Source organism: Hakea prostrata, chromosome 8, assembly GCF_041222555.1.
Source record: "Hakea prostrata isolate BN-2017 chromosome 8, UWA_Hpros_2, whole genome shotgun sequence".
NCBI classification, from domain to species: domain Eukaryota; kingdom Viridiplantae; phylum Streptophyta; class Magnoliopsida; order Proteales; family Proteaceae; genus Hakea; species Hakea prostrata.
Window position 1 is genome coordinate 11,414,054 of NC_142607.1, and position 18,161 is coordinate 11,432,214.

At 37.8% G+C, this 18,161-nt stretch overlaps 1 protein-coding gene across 1 annotated transcript; it reads right to left on the minus strand.

Annotated features, from left to right (window-relative positions):
* Positions 1 to 58: 58 nt before the first annotated feature.
* LOC149006887 (uncharacterized) lies at positions 59 to 7,980 on the minus strand. Its single transcript, XM_089166423.1, has 5 exons — positions 7,423 to 7,980; positions 7,072 to 7,336; positions 1,576 to 1,680; positions 1,235 to 1,449; positions 59 to 734 (listed from the first exon to the last, which is right to left on the minus strand). Exons 1-5 carry the CDS (start codon positions 7,890 to 7,892, stop codon positions 659 to 661), a joined length of 1,131 nt encoding a protein of 376 aa, XP_089022549.1. The 5' UTR covers positions 7,893 to 7,980; the 3' UTR covers positions 59 to 658.
* Positions 7,981 to 18,161: the final 10,181 nt, after the last annotated feature.

Consider the following 18,161-nt stretch of genomic DNA (forward strand, 5'->3'; position numbering starts at 1 on the left):
TATAACTTAAATATAAAGCAGCTCTTGACCCTAAGAAGATTTGAACCCTTGAGGAACCTCTCGAGGTTGCTATAGCAACATGTCACCGTAAGGGCTTCAACTACAAACAGGTATTGATTTAAGATTTCTCTTAACCAAGATTGAACAAAGCTGTGTTTTCTAGCCTAAATGGGTTTTTTTTGGGGTAAATTCACCTAAGTGGTTGCACACGGTGGAGTGCACCATTTGTTCAGATTCTAACTTCTGCTTCCCCGATGGTTTATCTGATAAAGAGTGTACTGATGTGATATCATGACTTACACCAATACAGAACCTATTTTCCCTAGCAATTATTCTCTAGTGTATCCAAACAGGACAAAACATCATTATTCCAAACCAGCTGTAAACATTGGGTGCAGCAAGAGAACAGAAATCAACTTTCACAGAGGTGATGCACTAGTACAGTTCCCAGCTTACCAACCTGAAGAATGGTTAATCATGATCTTCAATTATGTCTTGACTATGTGATGAGATGAAAGAAGATTGCAATTGCAGAGCAAAATATATTTTGTTATGAACAACTGGATGCAATAATTACAAGTTATGGCCATATCTATGGTTTTACAGAGCTTAAAGAGCAAAAGAATATACATGCCCCTCCTACCATACTCTTACTTCTTTACAACAATCCAACAACACAGCTCAAGTGCACTCGGTTCTCCAAGCCTCGCAAGTGATGACCTAATAGCATGCACCTGCAATCACAAAAGACACTCCCTTTTATTGAATTTCAGATAGGCAAATAAAATCAAATGAGACATGACAAATTCAAGAATAAAGAAAACACTAGGATTCAAAAACTGTTTCTCAGAAATAAAACTAAGGATTCAAAAACTTAACAAAATCCATTTTGAAGCCTGATCACCCAAGTAAAAATATGAACTAAATGAGACGTGTGCCCGTTAAGTATGATTCTTGCTCCATTTCTTTTCTTGAACTCAGGTTCATGCTACCTTCTACGTTGTTAGTTTGCTCTCCTTGAGGCCTATCTAACATAAATGCATAACTGAGGGTCACTACCCCTCTCCTGTCAGCTACTTAGTTAATTAACCATAGTTATCAATGGCCTCCAGATCATGTTGATGCCCCTTTCATGTGAGCATCTTCATGTGTAGAGAAGCATTATCAGTTCAACCATGAACATAGCTATATTATCAATAAAAACAAGACCACTGCCAAGGTATTTGAGACACACCAGAATAGCAGCTTTGCAAGGTAATCCCGAGATTTTCCAACAGTATTGCAAAACTCAGTATCACCATCAGGTAGGCTTGCCATTTCCCTTGTGACTGGATCTTTCAGGAAGCCAGGGCCAGGATCATCTTTAAACAACTTCTCCAGTATGTTTTGAGCAAGTTCATGAGTAACTTTCCTGACCTCTAAAGATGATGGACGAGATAGTTCAGTCACCTGTTCAAATAATTCAAGTTAAAAGATATAGAGAAATGATTAGAGATGCACCACTAGCTCAAGTACGCAAACTCTTGAAGAGGGTGTAGGGGGAAGGAGCCACTGTAAATCAACCCAAGTGAATACCATGTTTGGTTCCAGATTTCGCAAGTACGTTAACAAATCATTATTCCCTCTCCCATCGTACTCCAAGTCCAAGTGCAAATTTTCCTGCTTCTGGGCATTCAATTCCTGAGAAAACACAAATTGTCACCTTAAAATGCAACAAGTTTTCATTCTGTGGGAAGTGAGACTGAAATGAGAGCATATACAATGTGAACATATCATAGTTTATGTCAAGCAAATTGATTTCTCAAACAATGTACGCATGCATGCAACAATGAAAACAAAGATCCAACCTTGCAAAGAAGTTATTTACATTGAGAAATAAGATCCAATGACAGTGAACATAAGCCTTGGGATGGGTAATGTATGTTCTGGCATTTGATTCCATGCATTTATCTTGTAGTGGGCTGATATAATTAATGAGCCAAAAATATCGGTGGAAAGTAGGTAAACAGGAATTACTTCATAATCAGAGACTTATTATGAGTTTGTTTTCTTTAATATTTCACTTGCCTAAGTCAGTTTGGGTTATTTTATTAGTTGAGAAATGGGTTAGGCCTTCCCCAATTGGCGTCTAAGATTTAAAAAATGTTGTCTTTTCTTCTGAAAAAAATCGGAGATAAGATAGCTGGGATACCATTCTCTTCATCAGTTCTTGTTTCCAATCCTAGTTTCAATCACATTGAGTCAAGGAGTTGCTACAAACTTCTGGGATTATTTCAAACAAGTGTCTCATCAATTTCTTGAAGATTACTAAATCAAGATCATTTGTTGTCAAGAGTATCTGTCAACCGAACAAGCAGGGGCAATCCAAATATCAGTCTAGGAGAATCTAGTGTTTTCTCAAACCCTAACTACTGCTCAATCAGTTCTCTTCTACTGATTTGTTTCTCTTATCAAGGAACTCGACTTAATTCTTCAAGAGATTATTCAACTTCAATTGCAGCTTCAACAGGTGAATGATTTGAAGGATTCTATTTATTTACTTCTCTTGTTTACTCGTGGTTACAAAATGAGATCACCTCATGCGCCTCCAACCGAGACCCACTGGTCTCCTTTTTCTCTGGGGGTGTTCTGCCTGATCCTGCCTGGGACTAGACCCATTTTGGTTCTCGTCTTACATTAGTTGGTCTTTGATATCCGTCACCAACCATAAGATGAAAGTCACTTTGTTCATCAATAAACAGATCAGTAATATGTCGAAAACATATAATTCATCGAAAAAATCAACAGATCAGCAAGCTTTCCATAGGCCAAAGACACACTATAATTGAATAAAGAAATCCATCACTCGGTGCCCAAACTAAGCGAAGACTCAAAGGAGTTAGTGAGCTTATGACAACAACATAAGATTTGTAAATGGAGTGACCAACGCAGCTGGTGATAGTTTTTTTTTTTTTTTGGTAATGAGCTGGTGATAGTTTCATATATTAGAAGTTAAAGTGAGAAACACAGGGGGATGGCAGTGTACTGGGAAAGTGGAGACTTGGAAACACAAAGGACACACTAGAATAAGAATAGAGAATGAAGGCCAATTCTTGGGGGTAAAAAATTAAAAATAAAATATTTGAAATAAAGCAGAAGAATTTGGTTTTAAGAAGAGGACCTTATTTTGCAGTTGAAAAGTGGGCTCCCTTCAACTTCTAGAAAGTGGAATTATTGGAGGAATTGCAGCTGTCTCCTACTTGGTGGTAGAAGTCCAATACGAAAGAGTGGAGACAGAGAAGTCAAAACCAACTTGATTATCTTTTCAATCTGCCCCAATATGTTGTTTAGAAGCATATAAGTATGAAATAAAAGACTTCGATGAGGAAACAACTATTCTAGGAATCATCAAAACTTACTAAAACAATTCTCATGTATCCTACCCAAAAAGATAAGTGCAACAAAATGGCTGAATTAAAGAATGGAATACAAATTCAATTAGGAAAGAGAACCAACAGGAGGTGGGGTATTGTAGACCAAGGTTTTGGGTTAGATTTCAGGATTTTCTAATTAGGTTCCAGCACTTAACGGAGGACTCTAGAGGCTTCGGATGACGGGTTTAGGGGTCTAAGAACCTGCTGGAATAGGTAAACAGAACTGAATTTTGTTGGATTTTCAAGTTTCAAATTTGAAATTTGAATTTTAGGGTTTTGGCTAGGGTTGGGAAGGAGCTAAGGTTGCTGTTCCTGCAATGCAGAGTTAGCAATACTACTAATCTGTCAGTCAGAAACTGTTTCAGAGAAAGAAGGGTTAAGGTTGGAAGGGTTTAGGGTTTTCTGAAATTTAAAAATTCTGTAACTCTTCTCAAGGAAGAAGATGAAGTGCAGAAATTCTGAACACCAGAATTGGGGCTGCTTTTGAGATTTTAAGATTAGGACTGGGTTCTACAGGCTTACGCAATTCTAGGAAGGGTAGAATGATGGGTTTTGGGGCTGGGATTAAGGGAATCCTAGTGAGGCTAGGACCTGGTATTGCTGGGAAGGAGAGGAGGAAAGAGGCTATGGTGATTAGGGGTTGGGGCAGGGAATGGCCAACTGTAGGGGATGGCATGGGGTGTCTTGACTACTTGAATTTGTGGTAAGCTTGCTGGAATTCTGTAGATGAAGCTTGAAGATTATGAAGGAATCTCAAAACTGAAAGTAAGAGCACTCTAACCCAGCTGCAGGGTCCCAAGGGGAATCCCACGACTTCTCAACTCAAATCAATTCATTAATCAAGACTGAAAAATTACATGAATGCTATTTATAGCCTCCACTGAGCATCCTAACTCAATGAATCCCTACCAAATTGGGATCCAATTACTCACTAAAATAGAATTCCTTTTAAGATAAGATCCCTACAATTAGGGAACCCAATCTTCACCTACTAACAACTCCAACTAACAATGAAAGACCAACATTGACTCAAAAACTAGGACTCCAATATAGAAATCAAAACTGAATTATTTTCCTAAAATAAAACTGGACTTCATCAACCAATATAGCTCGATTCGTGGGCATGAAAATGACCATTCTACCCCTGGACAGATTCAGCACCTTTTTTGGTGGGCTTTGGCTCATGGATGGGCTTGGGCCATTTTCAGGGGCTGACTAGGGCTGGTTACATCATGGGGACTTCCAACTTTGAAGGGGAAATGCAACCCCGAAGTGCTGCCCCAACCTGGAGAGTCAAATACACTGAGAGTTGTGGGTGAGAGACCCATGGCTGAGATAGCTCATCCCCCTACCCCTTTCTTCTTCTAGCTACCTTCCTTATCCTTATATGTGCTTCTTTAGTTACTTGATCTTTCATAATTGTATTGATTCAGGCTACAATTGATCTCTGGCTACTGTCCCCAGGGCAATAATTGCATTACTCTCCTTTATTATTATTATTATTATTTTCTTTTTTAACACTACTGCTAGCAAATGTTTGTGGAACCCTAGAGGTTTTCGAAGGCAGATGTGGGGTCACGTTTCAGTGGGGTTTGTGTGTTGGCAGAAGGAAGAGAGAAGGGGGTTTCTGTCAAAAGGTTGGGTCTAGGGAGTGATATCAGAGGATGATATCGCAGGGAAGAAAAAAGAAAGTGGTTTTCTATTTTGCGGCTAGGCATAATAGAAATAGCAACAATGGAAGGGGAAAGACGCAGTTATGAGAGAACAAACAGCGACCTAAAAATTTAGAACAGGGAGAGATAAAGGAGGCAAATACCTTCCAACTTTCATAACTGGTGGAGGGATAATAAGAGAGAAGAAAAATCTGAGAAAAACTGAGAACTGCAGCAGGAGGAGAAATACATAAGAAAAAAAGGAGGGAAGAAGAAGCTCACACAGAAAATCATCATTCCAAGTGCAGTGCACACACATGGCGCATTGGATGGTGCACCATACACTTGAGGTTTGATCTTTACAGTTCTAAGCGTATGGTGCACCCCCATTGCACCCCTTGGGTGCACTGAGCAATGCACTAGACTTGAGGATGAAAATCGCTCATACACAACAATGCAGGCCCTCAAACGCAACCAACTCAACTCATCCTCCCAATATGCCCAGTACATTAATTACAAGCATATAAATAAGATATAAATAAAAAAGTTAAAAAGGAAACAAGAATTCTAAGACTCCTTAAAACTGGATAAAACTATTCCTACGAATCATACCCAAATTAAAGACCTCTTTACATAATTATCCAAATAAAATTCTAAATATCCACCAGACTAGTAGCCACATTCAGACCCAGTCATGGTCTGTGTTTCCAAAGGGTTTGGTTCGGCCCAAGGTAGTCCGCCTTCATCACTTAGGTCTTGGACACAAAACTAGCCAGGCATTTTGGCTTTAAGGACAAATTTGACCACCCAGGAGGCCTAATCAACCTACAAGAAGATGTTTAGGAGACCCATGGTAGGGTCTGAACGCAAAGGAAGGACATGACACAGCGAGAAGTCCTGAGCCAGTTAGAAGTCTTTGGTGCCGGTGAAACCCTAAAGTAAGGAATCAAAGTGATGAGGTGGGGTTTTACATGGGGCAATAAGCTTGCAGGGTACCTTCAGGAACCATAGGGGAATTCGGAAGCTATGTGGGTAGGTTTGCGAAATATGGGGTGGATGCAAGCTCAAAAGGGGAATAATGGGACACTGGGAGTCAGGAGGGAGTTAGCAAGATGGACTGCTGTGAATGATATCTTACATTTGTTATCACAGCTCTCAGCAGAGGAATAGAAATATAAAAAGGAGCGGTGATCCCATACCCACAGCCACATGGGCTTCAACAGAACAACTCAGTTCATTATATTTTTTGTCTAATCTGTATCATCGGTTACAAGCCACCATGTAAAGAACTCCAAATAAGTAATATAAATTAACCCAACTAGGGAAGTAAAAAATTAATTTTACTCTACTAGCAAAGCACGAACTTCATGCATAGCTATCCTAACAAATGAAAATCAAATAGCTAAACAAAGTCCTAATATATCCTACTAAAGACCCAGACTTGGACTCAATTCTCTACTTGGGTTCCCAAACAGGTATCGATCGGTCCAATGTAGTGCACCAGCATCAGTTGAAGACCCCCACTTATGGATCCAACTAGGAGGGAGAAGCCTCCAATATAGCTATAACTACTTGAATTCTCCTCCTGAATCTCCACTCTCTTTAACTTTAGGATTTGCATCTTTTGATTATGAAAAACATTATTATACATTTGTATTTGATGATTAAACAAAACATAAGAGATGGGTTCATAATATTTGCTATACCACCGAAAGGCTAGAATTTCCTATATTTTGTGTCTTTAAATATGATTTTCAATAATAAGAGAATACAATTTCTGTATTAATTCTCAGTAATATCTTCTTATTCCAGAAACATCCTTGTACATATTTAAAGAATATTTTTTGTATACAAAGAGCTTCTTTACTTAAGTTTACCATATCCCCATTTTAATTTTCAACCCTCATTTCTTCTTATACTCGAGCTAGTTTATGTATTTTTCTGTACTAACATTAACCTACAAAGACCAAAGAAACAGTTGTGCGTTCTAGAGAGAGAATTCTGACCTTCTCAATGGTACCCAACTCGGCTTTTAGCTCAGTTATGTAGTTTAGAGCCTCGGGCGATAAGTCCCCCAAACCCAAGGGACTGTTTTTGTCCATTTCATATTCACTTAAGGTATCATCATCAAACCCCACACTCCTACCTTCCTCCTTTTGATACTCCTCCGCTAAAGTTTTATGCCCAGGAGAAGCAACTTTCCAATTCCCAGGAGAGAAGTTGAAGTTCCTAAGTAGAGAAACCCTATACTCCACGTTCCAAAGAGTATATCTGAGAGACAATCAAACCCAATTTTCAGAATTAACGAATGGGAGCGGTGGCATACAAAAATAAAGAAATAACAGTAAATAAAATACCCAGTGATGATAGCAGAGACAAGGAGGCGATCAAAAGTACGCTTGGAGACTCTGATGGTGACGGAGAACTGATCGGAAGGAAGCAAACCGAGCATCGCGGAGATGGTTCGCTTCATAGAATCCTTGGCGGCAGTGGAGGCGCCCTTGGAAATGACGGAAGTGTCGAGGGGTTCGATGCGTTTGAGCATACTGGCGATGACGGCGAATTCTCGATCGAAACCAGAATTTCGCGTGAAGACGAAGTCATCTGCAACACCTCCACCGTCGACTCCCGAAACTAGACAATTGAAAACGGGAAGAGAGGCCGAGCGATTCTTAACGGCGGAGGAGGAAGAGTTGGTGGTGACGGAAATTGCAGGAATTGAAGGGCGGAAGAGGAGATGAGTAGAGAAGGGCTTGTGAAGTTTCGAGAAGCAGATGTCATTGGAACAGGAGCAGAAAAACAGGTCAGCCTTAGCTGCCATCGCCATTAGAAGCTCTGACGCAATTCAGATTCCTCCACTAATGGCTGAGGCTTTCTGCGTTCGGCTGCCTTCCTGCTCCTACCAGTTAGCTTTCTTTTCTGATTCTTACTTGTTTCTCACCTAAATTCTCTTATAAGAAACTAAACCAACCCGACCCGACCCGATATACGTAGGGACTAATTTTTGAACCGTCGCTCTTTTTGTCGAGATCCAACGTGAATCGTATTGTGTAGATGAAAATTTTCAATCCACATAGTTTGATGCCTGACACAAATCTAAAATAAAATTTTATATTTTAAGAAATGATGAAAAATACAAATTCCTACATTTTAATGTAGGAATTTTCTTAAACAAAAAGATATTGTACATGTGTGATGCATCCAATCATGTGGATTTAAAATTTTCTCCCGCAAAAATTCGTAACTTTACAAAATTTAGTAAACAATAGATTCTCAAGTTAAATTATTGCATTTTGGTATGTGACATTTGACAATGTCCACTTAAGTCTTACACACCGTTATTTGGACTCAAATTTGTATTTATGTTCTATTGGGCATGATACAATCTTGACCGTAACAGAGCAGACAATTACTTCTAGATTTGGAGGAAGATTTTAAAATACAAGGACAATGCTAAACCCTCCATTACTCACCTCACTAGTGAAGAGGTGGGGAACAGAAGAAGAAAACATAACCAGTATGGGGCATTCTAATTATTAGACTTTGAATAGGATTTCACTACTAATGCATATGGAGATGGTGACACCAGACTTGCTAGTTGTGTGAAGCAAGCTACCTTAGGTTGTTAGATTGGAAAATTGCTTCAGTATTGTGTATTAAATATGTGTTGGGGTAATTGTATTATAAATTCTTCAAACATACAAAAATGAAATTGCAATACAATTGAGAGATGAAGATCCTTAGCTAATCCGGAGAGCTTGATGTTGCAAACGAATGAACCACGGATCAATGAGGTTGAGTCACACCTTGAGTGCTGTTTTTAAGGTAATTGATGCATCCTACTACCAAGGGTTCTTCGCACCACCATCTCCAAGATAAAGCAACCTCCAACTAGAAGATAAGATAGTTCTTCTAGTCCCTTCAATGAGCCAAAAGCTAGAGCACAACACTTAAATAAATTCAAATAAATAAATTAACTTTGTAACACAAATTATGCAAGTGTGATGAGTGTTTCAATTTATACCCAATATGCAAGGAAGGGTTGGGTTTATATAGGCCCAAACCTCACCTTGTGCCTTAGGATTCTTAAGGCAATGAATTGGATTTAATCGATTCAATAACCTTTACCCCACTCATGGTAATGGTCATGAATGGTCATGAAGTTGAAATGAGAATTGATGGTCACGAGTTAGAATTGAAGTAAATTCCACCCTTCAAGTAACCCCACCACACCACCATGATCAAGACCATTAAGACCCATGACCAATATCATGAAGAGCCTCATAACCAAGGTCATGAAGGACCTCCTTTACTCATGGTGCCTCATTACCACCCTTACCTCATGGGTCCCACACACTAACAAAATAATTAAACCTAACATTGTGCAGCACTGAACTGCAAATGATGTGGATGAATTCTGGTGGTCGACCATTTTTTATTTATTTTTTCTTTTCACTTTTTAAACTACACCATTGACCCCCCCCCCCACACACACACACACAAAAAGTGTGGTCGAGCACCACTTTAAATCTAGACCATTCACAGCGCAGTGCTACAAATTAAATGTGCAACACTTAAGCCAAATTGGACAAATTGACCTTGAAGTAAAGAGTTGTAGTTGTCTCCAAATAAAATGCTATAAGGCAATACACAACCAAAGAACTTAAGAGGTTGATTGGTAAATGATGGCTTAGTTCACAATAACATTTCAAGCCAATGCATCATAGCTTAGAGATGCCTTAAAAATGTGTTACAATGACAGAAACCTTGAGGGTCACTTAGACTAGAATGTAGAGGATAATGTGCAATGCCGAACTTTCAAGATGATAAGAAGTGGTTAGCTCACCACACTTGCAAGATAACAAGAAGCAATTGTGTTCAACTACACCTCTAAGAATTCATGTAACTCATATTTATTGGACTCTTTTAAAACTCAAAATGTTGTTGTATCCATCAACAATAAATAAACAAACCCATCCATGGAAATGGTGTGGTGAACTACTACTCTCTCAAACGACTGCAATTACTAACTTAGAAGAAATATCCCAATACAATGAAAATGCTGCCTGTTTTTGGGTAGGAAGAGAGAGTAGAGTCCACTTGTTCTTCCAATGAAATCTCAACTCCTTGGTGTGGTTCAGCTTTTTTTTTTCTTTTTTTTGGTAGAAAAGAATCTATATATTAACGCGTGAACCACGCAAGGCATCCAGATTACAAAGATCAAGAAACCCAGGATCCAACAAAGGCCAAAGAGTCCGGCACACTACGGACATAGCCGTACCAGCAAGGAAGTCTGCTACAGCATTACACTCCCTTTTAACATGAAAAAACGAGATATTTTGAAGTTTAGAGGCAAAGATTCACCACATCCTAGATTAAAATTTGAATGTCCACTGGAATCAGCTCCATCTTGGTCACAAATTTGATCACCTCCGCCGAATCTGACTCCACCAGGACATTAAAGAAGCCTTGCTCTAAACCCAACAAAATAACTACTCTAACAGCAGCATCTCACCCATCAGGGAATAGTAGAACCATATAGTACCCCATAGAATGAAAACAATAATTTACCCCAAAAAAAAAAAAAAAAGAAAGAGAACAATTTGAGAATACTTCAAGGACAAAAGAGCAAATCAAGCTCAAAGTAAATCTCACAATCGATCCGGTGAGAGTCTGATGTGACTCGCGAGCCCAATGGGCTGCGGCCCAAAACAGGTTCAAATAAAGCTGGGTCTAGATTGAGTACAAGATGGGCTGGGCTCAACCGTAAGCTAAGTAGTTGACAAAGCCATAAGATTGTAAGCTAAAGATGACACCAAACCCATATATGCATGGGCTGGGCTTGCTTTGGTCAAGCACAAACCTAGTCCACTTGTTTCACTAACCAGCTAATTCTTAACAAATTATAGGATAATCTCTACTCTTAAGTCTTAAGTAGCTCTCTAATTACTTTTACAAAGCATAATTGATATTAGAAGCTAGGAGAAAGGTGAAGCCATGAAGGGATGTGGGATAGTCAAAAGCAAAAGTGGATGGCCATGATTTGAGGTCATTACCATTAATAAAATTTGTTAATCACCTTGTTTAAGTCTTAATCTTTGTTGGGGTCTTGATACAAATAAAGAGCACTCTTTTAAGAATTTTTTTTCAAAGAATAGAACTAATACGAGCATTGACTTATTCATTGCACATCTGAAGAAATCAATAATTGGTTTTCTGCTAAACAATCGATAGCTTGACCAGAAGGGTCACTTTTGCCAAGAAATCAACAACCAAGTTGCGGAACACTGATATAGAAACAAAAATAAAGGTTAAAAGCTATGTTTGAATTTTGTAGATATCATTATAGATTTAAAGAATTTCACGATCTAATGAATAAGAAGTAATTTGCTTTATCGGCTCCAGACAATCAAATTCAATTACCTCTGACTTCACACCTAATGGTTTGGAGGAAACCCACTCGAACAACCGCAACTTCAACTACAAAATAGACTCAAAGTTGATTCCACCTGAAAATATTATGATAAGTTTACCTTTAGAATATCGAATGAACTCTCAATCAACCCAAAGGTCAAGGAGTTTAATGAGTAATGGCATACTTAACAACCACCCATTAACCCCACAAAATTATTATAAAGCCAGTTTGCAGTCAACGGTCTAGATACGAGATTCCTTGTTTTTCTGAAAAAGATTATTTCTTATTATAAAATATTTTTAAAATTGACGACAAAAATCAAGTATATCAATAATTAATTAGGGTTGATTCTAAACCAACTCAAATAATTTGATTTGGGTGGTAATCCCTTCTTCCTCGATCTCTTCCCCCAACTTCCCCTCCCTTGAGAATCCTAAAAGCCAGATGACGATTATGGCTTTTCCTATTTGGAAGAGTCATTTTTGGATCCTTATAAACTGATTTGGTCGGATCTCTTATCGATTATAGAAATGATTTTTGAATTTGTATATAGGTTTGGAGAATCCCAAGCATCACGGCCGTACACTCTCTCCCACGGCCTCTACCAATAAAAAAAAGACTCACACATCCTTTACCACGAAGATTCATCGATTCTGCCACAGATGGAATGTTATAGCGATCAAAGGCCCAACTCTGTCTTGGATTCACACCCATTCAGCGGCATTAATATAAAAAAGCTCCCCTGAGGATGTAATCGAGGTGCGTACAAGCTAGCCCGGATGAACCTCAGAGCCAACATACCTATTAAGGTGAGCATGAAAAGTTAACTTTAGTTTATTTTTGTTAAAGTAAATTATTTTCTCTTTTTAAGTCACTTTGCTTGTAATTTTTTCCTTTCCTAGCTCCCACCGTCCCACCTCCTTCTTAGTGGTGTTGGTGTGGAACTTCAAAGATGAAATCAATTTAAAAAAATGAAGAATTTGATGTGATTTGCTAACATGGGAAGGGAAAGATCTTGTGCTTCAGTTACGCTGATCATCAAACTCAATCTTATGATCACATATTCACATGTGCATGGTTTTCAAATCAAAGTAGTTGACTCTTTGGTTCGACAAATCTACTCATTTCATTCTGTTTAATTTTAATATTCAATATTTTGAGTTCGGCTATGAATTATAAAGGATTCCAAGGAGATTTTCATCGATTCAAATCCCATTTTCCAAACAATACTATTGCATCCAAAACTCTTGAGTAATGGCTCATGTTTCACATTGTGTTATCGACGAACACAGAGGTTTGCAGAGGCCACCCCAGCAAAGGTGTGGGGTATCGCACCCATAGCTTGATAGAGGGTCCATGTTTCGTGGGCATCGGAGTTTCTTTATAGTTTAGGCTTGGACCCATAAATAGCTATAGCTTAGGTTTCTAAGCACTTTATATATATTCTTTTGTAATAGAATATTGAATATAGTGAAAAATCTAATGTTGGACGTAGCCTCACTTTGAGGTGAACTAAGGTAAAATCCGTGTCTCTTTCTTCCTTATTTTCTATTCGATTGTGTGTGATTGATCGCTCTAATCTTAACAAAAACTAACTCGTTTTGAGTAAACCATGGTCAATCCAATTGAGCCAACTTTGCAACATGTTCATAAGAGAGAAAAGTGAGAGCAAGCCAACTATATGGTTGATCAATTGCCTTTGAGGTTTAAGCTAAATTTAGGAACAACACTACCCCAAAATCAGAGGCTTAGTCTACCCAAGCTAGAAAGCTTGACAAGTAAAGTGGGATTATGTGAGCATCATCAATGATTCAATAATAATGATAAGTGAGAGGTATTTATGGTTGAACTTAACTCTTCGTAGTAGTTGGATCATCTAGCTTGATGCGGATGTCTTCCATGGTCGACATGTGGTTGGTAGGCCCATGAATATTTTGATGAGTCTAGACCTAGCGTGGCAGTGAAGGCTAATATGACAACAACTGGTTTCTGTAACTGGCAATTCAATAGAAACGACATCCTAAACAGATGTAAATTCAATGACTTGGGTCAACGTATCTCCTAGCAAGTACAGAACAACAATCCTCGAGGCACAAAACATTTTTTTTTTTGTTTTTCCTTTTCCCTATCCCAAGACCAAGGGTTGAGCCCCTTGTCCTGGTAATCTCCTGGTTCCCTCGTAGAGATTGTGGTCAATCCCCCAATGTCAATGGGGAGGGTCTGAGGTTGAACCCTTGAGCCTGTTGAGGCTTGTCATTGAGACAAAGGCCTCAGTATAGGTCGCTAATGGCTTCGCAAGGTCGAGCCCCTCGGTTTGGTTCATCTGTAGCTGATCTGACCCCCGGTTCTTCCCAAACTCAATCTTTGGACAAAACTGGTCTAACACATACTAATCACTGTCTCACTCTCTTCTCTCAACTCTCATCTCTTCATCAATCAAGATTCCTATAAGTCAAATGACGATTTTAGCCAGTAACAAAAAGGTTAATCATGAATTAGATTAAAAACCCAAAAGTAAACCGGGCCTACAACATGGTTTTTGGTCGGGTTACCTCATCAATTACAATGGCCGACACCAAGTCAACAGGGAACCCTAGAACCGGATTTCAAAGATTAACAAAAAAAATGATAATTGCATACATGGGAGAGAATCCCAAGCATCACGCCCGTACACCCTCTACGGAGTTTGCAAATGAAAATTAAAATAAACTACTTTTGATTAGCTTCTATTTGAAGTAAGTAAGTATGTATAGAAATAAATATTACATATTCCTCATTCAGAATAAAGTATGGTCTATCCAAATAATAATTTCTATAAACTTGTGTCATTTAACTATTAGCTAATGCATTTGTGGTCCAATCACCATTATATGAACACTCAAATGGTTTATTACAATCATAAGTGATTTGGTGTAGGCATCATTTCTTCTTAATTTTTTTTTTTTTTTGTTGCCAATCCCAGTTTTCAAGGTTTTGTCCTGACTAATCCGGTGTGGTCGAACACTTGGCTGTGGTGGGTGAGTCTTCCAGTGGGGATTTTTTGCATTTATAAGATTTCAATACCGGAACCTTGCTTAAGCGGACCAAGCTGCTTACCACCTGGCTGTTTTTAACTTTTATCAGTTAAAAAAATACGTGGGGGGTATAATTTTTACACTTAGACATACAATTATACTAAATGATCGACGTATCTTTAAAGTTTTTTACCCTTTTAGTGAAAGATGTAATAGTTATTCTGTTGAGCTTTATATTTAGAAAAAATTTAATTAATTAAGTTAATTATTTATATTATTATTTTTAATAATTTAATAATTTAATAAATTAAGTCAAGCATATTATTATCTATGTTATTTCACAAATGTGATTCATGTATTACAAGGTACACCAAGCATACCTAATATAGTATATGATTGCTTATATGTATATATTAGTTATAAAATAAATAAAATTAGCACAAATCTATTACACAAAATATTTGGTGGTTATAAGAGATTATCGAGTATGGAAAAACTCACCAGATTTGATTCCTTACAAGATTTCTTATCATTATAAATTATCACCTAAAGGGTTGACTATTTATTTATTTATTTTTGGATTTGAAAAGGAATTTAAGCAAAATATCTCGTTTAAAAATTCTTGAATAAGCAAAAGAGTCTCGATTCCTTTTGAGCATTGTAAGAATTAAATCATCTAAATAATACTCTTAGTTTGGTATCAAAACCTCCTTTGAACTACATAATCAGATACAAGTAGGTTTTGTTGCTTGACTTGATGATGGGTGGTGTTGCATGCATATACTCTTTACTATTATAAAGTTGTAATTTTTTTTGCAGTTCTTAAGATAGAAGCTGCAAAGAATAAATCGTAAACATAAATAACAATAATGGCTAAAAGAGTAATTAGACATGTTGTTATGTTGGAACGAAGTTGTAGATGAGCAGTTATCAAAAACACAACTCATAAGTGAGCCCGATTTATACTTTTTTTGTGTTTGTTCACCCAGTAATAGAATGGAATTACCGCTCACAAGCCCCACTCTTATGGTATTGTAAAAAAATGATGAATAGGGTTTTCATTTGCGCAAACCATAAAGTAAGTACCTTGAACAAAAGCCCCTTAAAATCATGGTTATTGACTTTGTGCTGTTTTCTTTATGGGGAACTAATTATTAACCAATTTGCTGACGTGGTTCCCAAATCCCACCCACTCTTGAGATTTGAGAGAGAAATTTAGTTAGACTAATAAGAGGGAAGAGTGATCCTTACTTATCTTTTACACGACAACATGTCAACCAATTTGTTTTTATTTTAATTATTTTCACTGACCGAAAATGGCTTCCCCACGAATGGGTCACACCCTGGACCACCGCATTATTATCAGAAACATCACATGTCCACACCGACTTGGAATACGTTCCCTTCTTTCCACCGTCGGATTAGTATAAATGGAAAAGAAATAAATCAATCACATGATATCAACGGCTGTCGGAGACTGTCGCAGAATAAATCATTTCCTCGAGTAGGATAAAATCATTAATATTTTGAGTGGAGAGACAAAACGGTGATGGCGAAAGGGTGGGCCACGCGGCAAAGCATGGCCAACCTCGTGATGTGCGGATACGATGTGGGTCCCACATGATTCTGCTCTGTTCCTCACGAGGAAATGTGAATTTTTTTTTTTTTTTTGGTCAAACAGATTAACCAAAACCATGGGACTCACTCAATTCGAGCCAACCAAAACTGACCGGAACCCACCGGTTGATTCATGGCCCACGAGTTTTGATGCAAACACGGTACGTCATGTCATTATCATCTCCAAATCTGAATAGGTCCGTGGAATAGTCTTTCGTTTGTCACTTCAAAAGAAAAACTAGCCTGATTATGACCGTCCGATTTGATGGGTCCCGATTCTCATTTTCCCGAGATTCTATCCTTCCCATGAAAGAGAAATTCTTGATATGTCCAAACAAAAGAAGGGTCCATCTGGGTCCCACCCAAAGATCTCCTCGGTACTATTTAGTCTCCCTTCCATTTGCGCGTGGCCTGTAAATCTTCGGACTCCTCGTAACATCATGGAGCACGTGGCCCCTGTTTTCTACTGTAACTTTGCCGTCAGATTAGAATCCTATCACAATCGATGCGACCCCGTTTAAATGTCATATCTAGTGTGTGTCTCTCTCTCGACAAAGCAAAAGCTGAAAATCTTTCTAGGAAGGTGTGTTACTATTGTATTACTATTAATGCACATGCACATTTATTATAATTTCACGCTAGTCACGAGTTTAGATACCATACGTCGAGATACTTCGAATGGTTGGATAGTCACTCAAGGGGTATTTACGTAAACACATATACACCTGCAGCGTAGCACGATTATAACACGTGTCCATTGCCTTCGACTTTGGAAACCTTCGAACCAAGAAGATTTGAGCCGCGAAGTCACCGGGGTCTTGTCAACCGGTGATGTGACGGTTCAATCTCCCATTGACTTGGGTTTAGGGTCAAAATGCTCGCCGCTCAAGACATGAAATTCCCGTTTCACCCCCACATTCCCACTTTTTCCTACTTTCACACCCTTCCGTCATATAACAAGAATTGTAAATTTTAGAAATATTCTCCCAACATCCTCGCAACATTCTTATGCATTGTAGTTGAATGAAATTATATAAAATATAAGTGTTCGGATTGGTATTTTCCTAAAATACCTTCTAGCTACTCTAAAATGGGCACGTGGCAAAAAAGTGATACCTTTTCAAGTAATTACCTATCCAAGAGAGGTAATGAATATCAAAACTTTTATTTATTTATGCAAAAGTGAAACCTTATATAGGGTGGTCCATGAAACTAAAATTGGAAAAGAACATTTAAAGGGGTTGGTATAAGTAAGACAGCCTAGATTTGCCATGTTAACATTTTATTGAATAAAAAATACTTATTAAGTGGACCTGAGGGTTTATTATTATATTGTAAGTAACAGTCATTAAACCTAAAAGTAATAAAGTAAATGGTAAATTTTGTAATTTCATATTTCAATAGTTAATGTTAGTAGTTCAACTTGGTCAAGAAAAATAATTACATACATTAATACCTAAATTTGAAAGATAACTTTTTCTCGTAAAGGTTAGGCAATCAGAAAATCTCTCATCCATATAAACATGGTACCCCCACATTCTTATCTGTTTTGTTGGATATGATCGTTAGTTTCTAGAAATCTGATAACATATCCAACCCTCCTTAAATAGAACTATCTATTGAATAAACTTTATAATATTGAAAACACTGTTCTGCATGCGCGAACACAGTTTTAGACGAAATATATTTGGAATGCAGTTGAATAGACTATGACCACATAGATGATGACATACTAACTTGTGTCGTTTCAGATTGTTAAGATCCTAGCCTCCTCATGTCAAATGTAAATATTTGACCATTTTGTATTCAATTATTTGTATTACATTGTCCATTATTTCAACTCATATGGTTTTTGACTTTTTAATCAATTTTTCTTGTGTTTTTATAGAACTTATTGCAGAAGAATACAACCAAGGGTGATACCACAAATTCATAAAGATAAAGAGTTTAGTTTATAAATAATTTTTTTATTTTTACAAAAGAGTCCCCAGATTATTATTTACTGTGGGTAACTGGTGAAGTCTAGTGACAACGACTTTCTGAGAAGACA

What these genes read in the sequence shown, in the direction of transcription:
- LOC149006887 (XM_089166423.1), bottom strand. Translation starts at nt 7,892, where the DNA reads ATGGCGATGGCAGCTAAGGCTGACCTGTTTTTCTGCTCCTGTTCCAAT. An exon ending in GTCTCTGCTATCATCACTGG is followed by an intron (nt 7,337 to 7,422) that starts GTATTTTATTTA and finishes ATTGTCTCTCAG; the next exon opens with ATATACTCTTTGGAACGTGG. An exon ending in CTTGCAAAGCTGCTATTCTG is followed by an intron (nt 735 to 1,234) that starts GTGTGTCTCAAA and finishes TTGTGATTGCAG; the next exon opens with GTGCATGCTATTAGGTCATC.